This window comes from Megalobrama amblycephala, linkage group LG3 (assembly GCF_018812025.1).
Source record: "Megalobrama amblycephala isolate DHTTF-2021 linkage group LG3, ASM1881202v1, whole genome shotgun sequence".
Classification (NCBI taxonomy): Eukaryota; Metazoa; Chordata; class Actinopteri; order Cypriniformes; family Xenocyprididae; genus Megalobrama; species Megalobrama amblycephala.
Window position 1 is genome coordinate 1,161,575 of NC_063046.1, and position 15,334 is coordinate 1,176,908.

General features: G+C 38.4%; 1 protein-coding gene across 7 annotated transcripts in view; it reads right to left on the reverse strand.

Annotated features, from left to right (window-relative positions):
- Nucleotides 1-15,334, reverse strand: part of nrxn2b (neurexin 2b) — a 360,890-nt gene that overhangs the window by 27,576 nt on the left and 317,980 nt on the right. For 6 of the 7 annotated variants that reach the window (XM_048183464.1, XM_048183463.1, XM_048183466.1 and 3 more), the window contains 2 exons: nt 7,970-8,141; nt 2,858-2,947 (listed from right to left, as the gene is read on the reverse strand). In XM_048183464.1, coding sequence (XP_048039421.1) covers nt 2,858-2,947; nt 7,970-8,141 — 262 coding nt within the window. The remainder of the gene's footprint in view (nt 1-2,857; nt 2,948-7,969; nt 8,142-15,334) is intronic. The other variant, XM_048183465.1, reaches the window with a different exon arrangement.

Sequence of the window (15,334 nt, forward strand, 5' to 3'; positions counted from 1 at the left end):
GTCAGGGCTCTGGCTGGACCATTCAAGAACAGTCACGGTGTTGTTGTGAAGCCACTCCTTCGTTATTTTAGCTGTGTGCTTAGGGTCATTGTCTTGTTGGAAGGTAAACCTTCGGCCCAGTCTGAGGTCCTGAGCACTCTGGAGAAGGTTTTCGTCCAGGATATCCCTGTACTTGGCCGCATTCATCTTTCCCTCGATTGCAACCAGTCGTCCTGTCCCTGCAGCTGAAAAACACCCCCACAGCATGATGCTGCCACCACCATGCTTCACTGTTGGGACTGTATTGGACAGGTGATGAGCAGTGCCTGGTTTTCTCCACACATACCGCTTAGAATTAAGGCCAAAAAGTTCTATCTTGGTCTCATCAGACCACAGAATCTTATTTCTCACCATCTTGGCAAACTCCATGCGGGCTTTCATGTGTCTTGCACTGAGGAGAGGCTTCTGTCGGGCCACTCTGCCATAAAGCCCCGACTGGTGGAGGGCTGCAGTGATGGTTGACTTTCTACAACTTTCACCCATCTCCCAACTGCATCTCTGGAGCTCAGCCACAGTGATCTTTGGGTTCTTCTTTACCTCTCTCACCAAGGCTCTTCTCCCCCGATAGCTCAGTTTGGCCGGACGGCCAGCTCTAGGAAGGGTTCTGGTTGTCCCAAACGTCTTCCATTTAAGGATTATGGAGGCCGCTGTGCTCTTAGGAACCTTAAGTGCAGCAGAATTTTTTTTTGTAACCTTGGCCAGATCTGTGCCTTGCCACAATTCTGTCTCTGAGCTCTTCAGGCAGTTCCTTTGACCTCATGATTCTCATTTGCTCTGACATGCACTGTGAGCTGTAAGGTCTTATATAGACAGGTGTGTGGCTTTCCTAGTCAAGTCCAATCAGTATAATCAAACACAGCTGGACTCAAATGAAGGTGTAGAACCATCTCAAGGATGATCAGAAGAAATGGACAGCACCGGAGTTAAATATATGAGTGTCACAGCAAAGGGTCTGAATACTTAGGACCATGTGATATTTCAGTTTTTCTTTTTTAATAAATCTGCAAAAATGTCAACAATTCTGTGTTTTTGTGTCAATATGGGGTGCTGTGTGTACATTAATGAGGAAAAAATTAACTTAAAAGATTTTAGCAAATGGCTACAATATAACAAAGAGTGAAAAACTTAAGGGGGTTTCCGTACCCACTATACATATTATATGTTTCTAGCATGTTATATGTTTGGCAACGGTTCTTTTAACCCTTAAAGAACCCTTAAACAACCATGTAGGAAGACACATCATGGCCATATTCCAGGATGACATTTGACTTGCAATTTGATATTCAACAGTGCTTTGATCTGCCTGCATTGACACTATTCTTTAAGAGCTGCTGTACAGCCAAAATTATGTACCAGTTATCAATGTAAAGCTGCTTTGACACAATCTGCATTGTAAAAAGCGCTATATAAATAAAGGTGACTTGACTTGACTGATGACAATGTCAAGATTCACAGTTAAAATTGTGAAAGAATGGTTCAGAGAGCATGAAGAATCATTTTCGCACATGAATTGGCACCTCTGAGTCCAGACCTTAATTTCATTGAAAGTCTTTGGGATGTGCTGGAGGAGACTTTACAGAGTGATCACCTCTTGCATTGTCAATACAAGATCTTGACCAAAAACCGATGCACCTCTTGATGTAAATAACATCACAACATTTATCTCCATCGAGAGGTGCAGCATTTTTTGGTCTTCCACATTCTTCCACAGTTTGAGCTTAATGAATCTTGACATAGTCATCCTGGAATATGGCCATGATACATCTTAATACATGGTTGTTTAAGAAACATTCCATCTTTTAGGGTTAAAAGAACTGTTGCCAAACATATAACATGCTAGAAACGTAACAATTACTGTAATAATGATCTATCCATAGACTCTTAAGTATTTGCCTATTAAAATCCAAACAGCGACTTTTTTGGGGGGGGGGGGCAGTGTGTGTAAATATATACACAAGTAAATGCATATTGATTTAAGAATGTTCAGATATTTGTACTGTAGAACAAGACATACTGAGGTAGAAATATGAAACAAAGGAAGAACAGCACTTTTTTATAGTGTAAAACCAAATGACATCAGTTCATCAATCAGTAGGCTGAAATTTCAGATTTTAACTAATTCTCGCATCCACAAAATATCCATGTATGTAACAGAAAGGCGTTCGATTCGACAGTCCTGTTCTGACTTGTCAAAGAATTAGATGCGATTTTATAACTTTTGCCCTCAGAAACAGGAAGCGAATTACAAGCTACAGAACCACAAAACAGGAAACACATGTGGGACAGGAAGGTAGGATCATCTGGACACAAAGGGTTAAAGTTGGAATCAATTTAGACCGAACGACGACACAGCAAAGATGAAACAGAGGCACTGAAATAGAGTCCCTTTAACTTTGGAGTTTAGATTGTTTGAACTGTTGTGAATCAGTTTCTGTTGGATTAGGACACAACAGTAAACACTTGTGCGTGTTGTTGGGAGGTTAAGGGAGGGTTATGTGGGGGTTATTGGTAAGGTTAATACTCTGGAGAAGTGCAGTCCCATTGTCAGATGTTTGAATATAACGCATCTGAGGATCGCAGCACAACTCATTCGTCTTTTAGAAATGAACACTTCTTCAAATTCGACAGGTGCGAACTATGAATTAAGAGTCATTAATGTTTCTGCTCATATTTAGCCTGATTTTTAGCACGTGAACATCGTCGAGCATTCATCGTGGAGTGTTTTCCGCTGTGTCTATGGGCGTGCACTTCGTCCAGAGATGTGTTTAGCGTGATTAGACAGACCGTTCATTAGTGGGGTTTGGTGCTGTTTAATTACCTTTGTCGAGTAGCCATTCGTCAACTACCCGACCGAGTCGATACGGGATTCTTTGCCTAGCAATAGCCAGCCGTTCACTATCAAAGTTCCCTTTGAAGAACAAACAAATTCAACAGGTTACAATCTGGAAGGTCAAAGGTTAAAGATTAGAGGTTAGAGAGAACGCCAGCATGTCAACGTTTAGCAGGTTATGAACTTTAAAATCAGATTTAACACCCTCAAGGCTTTAAACATCGTTTTTGAGGTTAGAAAGTGAACCAAGCTCTGGTTACCATGTGTTTTAAACAAGAGTTAAGCATATTTATGAGTCATTTTAGAGGTTGAATATTACTTCTGGATAATTACAGTGCATTAAAGTGTCATGGTGAACGTGGACAAGCAACATCAAGAGTCATCGTTGTCATTCTCATTAAAAATGCATAAAGAACATTTTCACATCAGCATATCGTCAAACAGTCCTGATGAACATCTGTAAAAACTAGAGGAAAATGTTTTCTGTTTCAGGTCAAATAATCAAATGTTTTTTAGTTTATCGTCAACTAAAACCATAAAAACTTTTCTTTACTTAAAAAATAAGCGTCAAGGCAACTTTTCCATTTCCGTTTCATTTACCTTGAAGTACTTAAAAGAACTAAAATAATAATTAATCCAAATTATATAGACACATTCAACATTCAAATCTAATAAAAATGAAAAGAACACAACCAAATTACTAAAACTTTAACTAAAATTAAAATGCAAACAGAACATGTAAAAACTAAAACGTTTACATTGATACTAAAATGATGATCACACCAAACCTGTTTCATGTGTAGATACAGAAGCACACACTGCAGAGTAACATCAGTGTGTCGCTGCAGCATTAAAGCTCTTCAGGACGTGCGTGACCTGCCGAGCTCATTATGATTCACATATAAACACTTACTGTGAGAGAAAATCACACTGAGAAAGTGAGAATCTGCTGGCATTACACTTCATGCTGTAGATCAACTCTCTCTCGGCTGTTGTGAGTGAGTTGGCGTTGTAGTGAAATCAAACTTGTCAGTTCTTTAATTAGCTGCAGCAATCTTTCCTCGCTCTCTTTAATGAAGTCACTGGTAGCAGAGCGACTGCTTCTTAATTGCTCCTGCAGCTCGACTGCAAATGATCTAATCAAAATCCCCACATGCATCTCTGCCCGCAGTGGCCATCAGCGTTCAGTACGAGCACCTCAGCTTTATTAGCAAGATCAAATAAGCCTGGATCATATGTAAATACATCCAGCATTTAGGAAAGGATCCGTCTCCTGCTGCTGTAGACTGACGCCTCTCTGATTCTGATTCTACACTGAACATCAACTCAGGACCACGAGTGTATCATAGTCCTCGAATTCAAACACTGAAATGCATGAATATTATCACGTATGTGTGTGTATGAAGTATTCAGATGGTTTCTTTCAGAGGTGCAAAATACTTGAGTAATTTTACTTGATCACTATACTTAAGTATTATTTTGGGTGATTTGTACTTTACTCAAGTGCAATTTAATCTGAACACCTGTACTTTTACTTAAGGAAAAACCGTTGTTTTTTCATGCACTGTTCAATTTTGAAATAGTGGTCTATTTTGCATCCATAGTGACTTATTTCAGACTAGTGGAAAGAAAACATCCAAAATACATGTTAAGAGCATATTTATTGCACTTTTATCTCTTTGCGTCTGTAGATTTAAATTACAATGCAAAAACTATAAAAGTTTTTTCCTCCACTTCAGTAACACTTACATACACCAAAATTTACAGTTTTATTCATATCTATATTCTGAATGTTTTTACTGTGGGGTTCGTTCATATATCATTCACCTGATTATATATAATAATTTTATTCATAAAACATGCTGAAAATGTATTTTTTTCTGTCTGTTAATACTATTTTCTGATTTATAGAGTGATAAAAGAGAAATCCAAAATCCCTTCTGTTAAAACCTTTAGCTCTAATGCATCAACATTATCAAACAAGAATTTTGAACCTGGCTTCATCCAGTGTTCAGATTTATTTTCTGGAAATGTATGCAAAATAGTGTATTTCTAATTAGATAATGCCTCATTTAATTTTAAAAATAACATTTCAGAAAACTTTCAATCAACTGAAGTATCTTTTAGTTAAAAATTCTACCCTATTTACCTGTAGTGGTTTGCCATAATTACATTTCCCAAAGAAAAGACAGTACCTTTTACTACGTCTACATTTTAAAATCCTTAAATACAGCTTAAAGTTGTATATATATATATTTTTTTTTTTTTTACTTTCACTCAAGTATGTTTTTAGGCAGATATGTGGACTTTTAATTGAGTAAAATTTTCTCTCAGTATCCATGCTTTCACTTATAGAATTTATTCTCACTTGTGTCATTTTTGAGTATTTTACACCTCTGGTTTCTCTTACATTTGAGATCAAGGTGAGACTGAGTGTTTGTGAGATAAAAAAGCCCTCACAACATTTATATAAAACACATCAGAAGCCGCTTCATTCTCTCGTTTCACACAAGTCTTATCTTGGAAAGTGAAATTTTGTCCTCCTTATCTATGGTGTCACTTCAAACACCACAGCTCATCTTTGTGTTACTGGAAATGCAGGTTTCATTGTGATGGTGATGTGATGAAGGCAGAGATCTCACGCTGAGTTCCTCATGAAATTATCTCATGCTGCTCTTGATGTGCATTATGAAAGCAGAGCAAATAGACACAGTGACGGCCACATCCAACATCCACCCACCACACCACGTGAACTACATGCTAAATGATGAGCATCAGCCTTTCTGCTGATACAGAGTGCGTAGACACACACACACACACACACACACACTGCTCAAAGCTGCTCCAAACCCTAGTGAGCCGCCTCCCAGTCTACTGGGAATATCAATCTAAAGTAACACTTCACAAGGCTGAACATTAAACAGTGCTCAAAATGGAAGTATTTATGTTACATTGTTACGTTTTTTTGAATATAACAGGTTAATTCCATGTTCTGTTTGTTACAGTGTTTCTCAATTTCCTGGCTGCATTAGTGAAATTAAATCAGACGAATGATAAATGTACCACATAACTGTTGTTTTGTTAACTGGACTCCACTGAAGAACTTTATTTTAATGTACCATCAGTATTCTGAAGGATTAGCTGAAAGTAAACGTCTTACAGGCAGCATCAGGAGGAGCATCTGTGATGTCTTCATATGCAGCTCACTAGGGTTTGGAATGAGCCTCTCGTTCACAAACAAACAATAATTAATAAAGTCTCCTTTAATATGAACTCTTTCTGAGAGACCTAAGAGGAAATTATAACTAATTACAGTAATTACTGTAATTCTGACATGATGTGAACGAGGCAGTTGCAACAGAATGATGTATTTCACATTTCAGAAGTGATGGATGGATGGATGGATGGACGGATGGTTGGATGGAGGGATGATGGATGGATGGATGGAGGGATGATGGATGGAAGGATGAAGGATGGATGGATATGGATTGAGGGATGATGGATGGAGGGATGAAGGATGGATGGATATGGATTGAGGGATGATGGATGGAGGGATGGATGGATGGATGGATGGATGGAGGGAGGGATGATGGATGGAGGGATGATGGATGGAGGGAGGGATGATGGATGGAGGGATGAAGGATGGATGGATATGGATTGAGGGATGATGGATGGATGGATGGATGGATGGATGGAGGGATGAAGGATGGATGGATGGAGGGATGAAGGATGGATGGATGGTCAATCATTGTGTTTCAGGGCAGTTTGCATCTGATGTTGGCAGGTGAAATCACTTCCAACATCAACAACTCTGTCTACAGAGAAATAAATAAGTAAAAAAAAAAAAAAAAAATTGAGATAGCCTAAAGACAGCCTCCCACTTTGCTTCCTGTCAATTATCTGTACTGTCCTGTCACAAGAAATGCAAAAATGGCAAACAAATTAATAAAATAAATAAATAAATAAGATAAAAAGATCCAGACTGAATATAAAGTGCTGGTTGTGAGCTGTGTCACAGGACAGGTCTTGTAATCACACTAACACCGTGTTCACATCATGACAGAATTACCGTAATTACATGCTTTCATCTCAGCAGTTCAAACAGGAGCTTCAGACGAGGAAAGTTTCATTTCACTTGCACCACCTCAGTGAATTCACGTCCGACTTCTCTGCTATATGTGTTTGAAACTCTATTACTGAGACATTATCGATAACAGACGACAGTAAACAATCACTAATGACCTTCAGCATGACAAACCTCCACTTCTAATCCCATTCACGTTACATACAGTCGCTGTTACCATGACGACGACTCTGAGACTCGGATCAATCCCGGACGGGTTCGTCCTGCAGGAGGCAGCTGGAAGCTTCTGCTCGACATTCTACCCACAATTCCACTGCAGACTTCCTCCGCGCTAACTGGGTCACTGGATATTTTTATTTCTCCAGTCCGCTCTGCTGCTCCTCGCGTCACGGGCACTTTCTCATTTAGGAAGAGCCCAGATCTGCTTCATTAACACGTTCCTCAGCAGCCGCGACTCTGATTTCTATCATTATGACACCAGAATGATCAGCTGGTGGAGTTTAATGTGTTGAATATTCCACTGAATCAAAGACCAGCGTCTGACCGTCATCCAACAATTTGACTTTAACCAGTGACTGATTCAGCCAGCAGTGATGATCGGTAATAATAGATGCTGATCAACAAAAACACTTTATTCAGCTTTATAGCTGATGTCACCCCTCCTGTCGAACCGCCCACTCTAGGCGGGACTCGAACCCAGGTCTGCTGGCACGGGAATTGCCTCTCTAACAAGGAGGCTAAACACGCAGTCTCTAACATCAGTCGCTGGTTCTGTTATTTTTCTGTTTATCACTGTGAAGCTGCTTTAAAACAATCTACATTGAATAAAGCTTGACGAATCCTCGAACACAAACAGGTTTGGTGTGATGATGTTTTGAATCATTAAAACGTTCAACAGTTTATGACCAGAAAACATCTTCCTCAATGAGAGAGACAGACAGAGAGAGCGACACGCCGGCTGTCTGTCGTGATCCGAGTGTGTGTGTGTGTGTGTGTGTGTGAGTGTGTGTGCTCACCTGACGGGAAGCGCTCGATCACGGGCAGATTGTCCACCTGTAGCGTTGCGTTCCCGCCGCTCCGTGTGAACCGCACCACGTGATACTTCCCGTCGCTGACCATCACGCCGGCCTCATCGATGACGATGTCGTCCGTCCCCACGTTAAAGATCACGCCGACCTTCCCTCGCTCCTGACAGACACACGAGAGAGAGAGACGGGTCAGTGATGATCTTCATCATTTCAGATGTTATAACAGACTTTCAAGATCATTCTCTTCCAAACTGATCCATGTTTCCTCTCAGATTCACACACAATTCAAACAAAAATCATCACCTTGCTTTTGCTTTTAGAAATGAAAAGTTGTAACACCTGGATCATCATCCCAAGACGGATGTTCATACAGACAAATGTTTACCGTCACTAAGAGTCCAACAATCTCACACTGAAGGAGGACTGAGGATAAAATATATAGTGCAAATTCTGCCAAAACAACTGCACACTTTCGGCATGATACGAGACCAAAGCATCAGTCCAACGATCACAGTTCAGACTGAAAAATCCACATCCTGGAATAATCCATACACAGATGTGATGTCATTCTCAATCTGAATCCGTCACATGAGCAGCTGCTTCAAGAATACAGCTTCGGGGTGTAACGTACACAAACATGACGGTTCGGTACGTACCTCGGTATTGAAGGTTCGAAGGAAACTAAACATAAAATCTTTTTTTATTAAACAGTGGTTTATTGAACAAATTGTGTGTCTTTCTTTAAATTCATTTAATTATAATTCATATTTTCTTTAGGATAAAAATCTATCTCAGCTATAATGCCGTACAATTATAGTTAATTGTATAGGTTACAATTAACAACAGAGCCCAAACTATTACATTCGTATGCTATTTATTATGAGATATAACAATACTCAAAACCCAAATAAAATAAAATGTAAAAAACCTCTAAATCTGATTATAAAATTATTACTCCAATTCCTTTTTGAAATATAATCATTTACAAAGTTACTGTCATAACTTGTTTTCATGACAAATATATTTAAACATTAAATAATTAAGACATTACTAACATAAAATAAAGTAAATATAATGAATATATAAGCTAATATGGTGCATATGTAGTGAAATGCTTCATTTCTCTAGTGAACTAACATGCTGTGGACACTCAATGACTTGCCTAAGGTAGATGTAATGCTACGTGAGAATTAGCTCAAGCTGTTTTTCTGCGGTTGAAACACTGCTTGATATCATCTGTTTTTCTTCTTCTGCGCTTTTTCCTGTCGTGGCATTTAGCAAACAGCGTTGCATTACAGTGTGCGCCCCCTTCTGGACTGGAGTGTGGATCGCCTGTGGCTGACTGTATTTGTCATGTGACTGCATGAAACGAACTGTGACGTCTGTACTGGATGGTTCAGGATGAATACATGTACCGTTACACCCCTTGTACGGATATGTCAGTTCTGTTAAATTAAAATGAATAATTGTGATCATGCTGTTACAGCAATAATCAACAATTATTTTCTTTGTCATAATCTGAGAAAAGGCTTTTATGTACAAAAATCTGTTATGGTTAAAACTAAATTTTTATTGTTTGTAGTGCAAGTTGTATGAATGCATATCAGCATATTTTAATGCACCTACACACATACAAAAGTTTTTAGACATCATTAACCCGAAGGCAACCCGACAGCTCCGTTCAGCTGCGCCGCAGAGCATCTGAATGTTTGAGGTGTGAGTGTGTGTGTGTGTGTGTGTGTGTGAGTGTGTGCGTGACTGTTGATTCTGAGAGTGAAGATGAATGATTCATCGATTCAGGCAACAAATGATTCACGTGAATCAACGGACGCTCTGCCCTGAAGAGAGAGTGCCGAGCGTTGCGTACACGTTACGTCATGCCACGTTTATTCCAGCCATTCTGAGATGAAACTCATTTATTTATGTGACAAATATATGAATTCGTACGCACAAAACACCAACAGCCAAATGTGTTTCTGTGACAAATGGACAGTCCATGAACACGCTCTGAAAATAATTTTCCTTGTTTTTCCTCAATACAAAATATCCTTAAAGCAAGAAACATTTACCTGAGAAATGAAGGAGCATGAGATATTTTCAGAAGCTTAAAACGTGAAAAACATCTAACAAAACAAAATACACCCATTAAACACGAGTATTCATTTTCTTCACTGTAAGAGTGACGTTCCTCCTCAGTGTTTCTGTCGTTTTCCAGCACAAACATCTAAACATTCTTAAATCAAGATACGTTTACTGGAGAAGAGAAATGACTGAAGATATACAGTCTTGTTTTCAGAAAAATTGCCAATGGGGTCAGAAAAACAATTTTGTTTTCCCTTTGAATGAAGCTTGTTTTTCTGACCCCATTAGCAGATATTTGTTCTTGATTTAAGCACAAACTCACTTCATTTGGATCATATTCTCAGACTTGTTATCTTCAGTCATTTCTCTTCTCCAGTAAATGTATCTTGACTGAAGAATGTTTAGATATTTGTGCAGGAAAACAAGACAGAAACACTGAGGAGGAACGTCACTCTTGCACTGAAGAATCCTGATTCTGCACATGATATTTTGAAACGTGTAAAACACAGATGAATCACACAAAGAGCTGTGAAGAGTGTTTCAGGTGTTTGCAGAAATTAAACTCTCACTGAGAGAAAACTAAAGCAAGCAGAGCGAGAGAGAGAGAGACGCGGTGAGATCAAAGTGTTTTTTGAAGGTGAATCTCTTTCTCAGAGACACTGAAGACCCCATAACCATCATTAAAGTTTCGTGTGACCTGTGCCGCGGTACACCGTCTGTCGGCTCGGTCCAGACGGGATGGATGAGCCTCGGGCGTCCAACACCCTGTCGCCGGTTTGTGTTTGCCTCTCCTCGGACACTGTTGGTGAATTCTCACACTGCTGACCGGAGCAACACAAGCCTTGCTGTTTCAGAGACATTCTGACCCCGTCGGCGCGCCGTAACAGTTCAGATCTCAGATTGAACACGCTGATCGTTTGTTCACCATCTAATCTACCCAGATCTCAACATGTGTCCTTGTTAGGAGAGGATCAAATCGCTTCACCTGTGACTGCTCGTAATGTTTCATAACTGATGAATTTTGCAGCACTTGTTCCTCTCTTATTCGGCATCATTACGAATGTGTGCGTTTTGGATGCTTGAGGTTAATTGCATTATATAAATCAGTTAGGAATATAAGTCGCAGCAGATATAGTTATATTCTGGAAGATTCTGTAATCTGTCTCTCTCACAGATGGACGTGTGTTTGAGAAATGCAGCAGATGTTTTATAAATGTGTCTCGTTCTCTGTGTGAACGTTAGCTAACACGCGCTCAGCTGACTCTGTGAATACTGATGACGAGATGAAAGCAGCCTGACCTCTGACCCCATACAGCCCCGCCCACACATCATGTCAATCATCACAGTACTGAAAGCTGTGTGTGTGTGTGTGTCCTTCATTTGTCCTTCTGTTGTGTGTCGATCTGTGTAAGCACGGATAAATCGCAGTCTGTTCACACACACACACACACTGGTTTATTTAAGTATGTAAATGAGTTGATTATAATGAGCACAAACCCTAACAGAGACTGTGTTTGGCCAGATTTCAGCTCAACACACAGTTTTATGCATTACTGGGTTAAAAACAACCCCCGGTGGGCTGAAAATGGACCAGCGAATGGGAAACTAAAAACATTCTTATTTTAATTTAGTTTACCTTGATGTAGTAAAATCACTAAAACTAAAATGAAAATTAATAAAAACTAACAAAAATGACAAAATGCAACAAAATTACTAAAACTTTCAAATGAAACGAAACAAATATCAGGCGTCTCTTGAGTTCACTGAATCAACCTGCAGTTGATTCTGTTGAAGAACGTCATATTTCTCTCTATCTGATCACTCTTATTTTAATTAACATTCTCAGTGCTGTAAGCTAATGATAGACGACTTTAAATAGATTATAATTAACTGCTGAGTTTCATCGGTACAAATACCACCAGAGGGAGGAGACAGACAGACGTCCGTGTGAGACGCGTGAGTATCTTCACAAACACACTGACACTGTGTTCAGGATAAAGACCTCGTATACTTCAACCCAAATCAAAGAGAGACGTCCTTTTGAACAAAATCAGGGCAAAACACAATTTGTGTCTGGAGTTCGAAACTTGAACTTTCCGGAGTAAACACCTTCAAACTCCCATTGGACCGTGGTGATGATGTAACAGGTGGGTGTGGCTAAACATGAGTAAAAACATGAACACACTGGAGAGCCGCTGAAGCTGTAATGGACCATCTGCAATGAACTTCCTGAAGAACGTCCGTTATAATGTAAGCCAGCAGGAAATCTTCCGGTGAAATGTCACTTGTTGGTGTGTCGGTATCTCCAGTGTCCTGAGGTAGCTTTAACAGCATCAGTAGTGTAATACTTAGTTTATAATCAGAATATAGTCACTTAAATAGTCAGGCCTAGCGTTCATTTAGTTATTCGAAGTAAGATGACATAAAAAAAGACGTACCTCACTTTTGTGTGAAAAACAGCATCAACAAACTGTAAATTAAATATTTATTGTGCACTTTAGTCAGATTCATTGAATGAAATGTGAGTTTTCAGAAGTGTGATCTTGAGCTGCTCTGACTGACAGCTTCAGTGATTATAAAGAGAGAGCGGCGCTCGCTTCTGTGTCATTCATTCACAAGAAAAGTTATTGTTTTTCAGGAGATTTTGTGAGTACTTCATACTTCACCTTGACAAAATTTATTTTAATGTTTAATATTTATACAAAAGTGAAACTGAGTGAAAAACTATTACAGGAAATGGCTGATATGAGCCATATATATATATATATCTTTTTTATTTTTAAATAAAAGTGTTTTCCATCAAATGTTGGATTTCCTCCATCTTGAAACATTCGGTTTTACAAATGGAGACAATCTCAGAAGGATGAACACATAATGTTTTCGGTAATTTTAATAAATTCAATAATTTGAAGTTGTGGAGAAGTGTTGTGCACAGACACTGTGTTTCTTATTCAAACGTCCCCATTCGCTTCATCTTTATCGCAATCAATAAAACTGCTTTATTGACAAATTAGGTGAGTGTGATAACTGCTTTAAAATATGAATACAACATTAAAAGTCAACCATTGATGGTTTTGCGTCGATGTACACAATGATCAGTTCACTGGAAATGCCCGAGCTGGCTTCACGAGAACCAGGACGTAAGCGTGCATATGGTCAATTCTAATTTAAAGTGACGCTGACACTGTTTTTCATGTTTAATATTGTAAAGCTGCTGCTTTAAAGCAACTATTGTATAAAGTGCTGAATAAATTAACCTGACGTGACTGGAGTCTGAATCTGCTGACGTCACTATGATCAGATGCTTTCTGAACTGCTGTTTTCTCATTTTTCTTGTGTTTATTTAGTTATTGAGAGAAAAGCGCAGCACATTTACACATTCATCTAAATGGCGTCTGGATGTATATCTATCAGTTTATCACTGGAAAGATACGAAGATAAGCAAAGAACGAAAAATAACTTTGCCGCTAGTATATCATGCTCCTCTTGTAATATTCCTAACACTAACTAAAACTAAAACCATAAAAAACTATTTTAAATAAAATTAACATTTACTGAAATAAAATAGAACATACTTTGTTTTGTTTCTGCTGTTGCCAAAGCAACATTTCTCATTATCATTTGGTTTCACTTGAAGTACAAAACAAACTAAAACTAATAAATAAAAAATAATAAAAACAATATAAAAAAATAATAAAAATGACTAAAATGCACATCAGAATTACTAAAACATAATTAACATGAAAACAAAAAAGTATAAAAATCAGTTACACGGTTAATCGGTTTTGATGGTCAACTTTAGCCATTCTACTAACTTTAAGTAACTTTGCAACTACACAACCAAGTTACTTGTAGTTAGTAGAATGACTAAAGTTGACCATCAAAATAAAGTGTTACCTAAAATAAAATCAAACTCAAAATATAAACACATAGTATAACAGTATATTACAAAGGATTGTTAAAAATTCAAAGCATCATGATTTCGTTCAGATGTCCTCACTAACTCCTCTTTGTTTTAACTTGAATTTGTTTGTTCATTGAATGAAAAGTTCGATAGGACACTTAAAATGTGAAGTTAGCACCATCTTTGTTTTTTGAGTGACCATCCTATAAATCAAAGATGGAAGACCAAAAGTTTTATGAATCATAGTTATAAAAGAATCAGTGAAATAGTTTGAGGCAGAGTTTTATCTGACAAAACTCAACGTAGAAGAAAATCCCTCATGAAGAACTGAGGACTGAAAGCTGAACTCACTGCAAACATCACAAACACACACCTGTATCACTGAACCCTTGAAAACACTTGAACTACGACCCTATTAAAGCACAAAAAATCTCAAAGAAAGATGTGTGTGTTTCCCTGAAAAGCCTTATTAGTGTGTGTGTGTGAGTGTGTGATGAGAGGATCATAATGGAGCTTTTCTCATATATGACAGTAAAGACTCAAAAGCTCGGAGCAAAGCTCATCCTCGCTCACGGCAGCCAATTAAAGCGGCTCGTTTGAGGGAGAAGCTGTGAGATCCAAGATGGCTGACAGCCGTGAGCAGTTTCACCACCGTAACATCTGTAGTAATTGGGCTCCGATCAATCCAAACCCACTCGCTCTGTCTCGCACGCTTCATGCCGTTTGTTCTGTGGAGACTCACACACACAGCTGGAGATTCATAAAACACTGGGAATCACTTTTGATTGTGTTGATATACACTGGCAATCAAAAGATTGGAATAATTATGATTCTTTAATGTTTCTGAAAGAGTCTCTTCTGCTCATTTATTTGATCAAAAATACAGTAAAACAGTGAAATATTATTCCAGTGTAAATCAGCTGTTTTCTATGTGAATATATAGTAAAGTGTAATTTATTCCTGTGATCAAAGCTGAATTTTCAGCATCATTACTCCAGTCTTCAGTGTCACATGATCCTTCAGAAATCATTCTGATATGATGATTTGATGCTCAAGAAACATTTATGATTATTATCAATGTTGAAAACAGTTCAAATTTATACACTACCATTCAAACTTAATACTTTTATTGAACAAAGACGTATTAAATTGATCAAAATTGACAGTAAAGACATTGATAATGTCACAAAAGATTCTGTTTCAAATAAATGCTGTTCTTTTGCATTTGCCGCCAGTGTAAAATCTGAAATGAAATCTCTTGTGCTGTACATTATAAAATGAGGTTGCGTCACCTGTGTTTAACATGCGGTGCGTTCATCGCTCTGGTTTGTGTGTAATTGAGCATTTGAGTGACGGAAGCTTCTGCT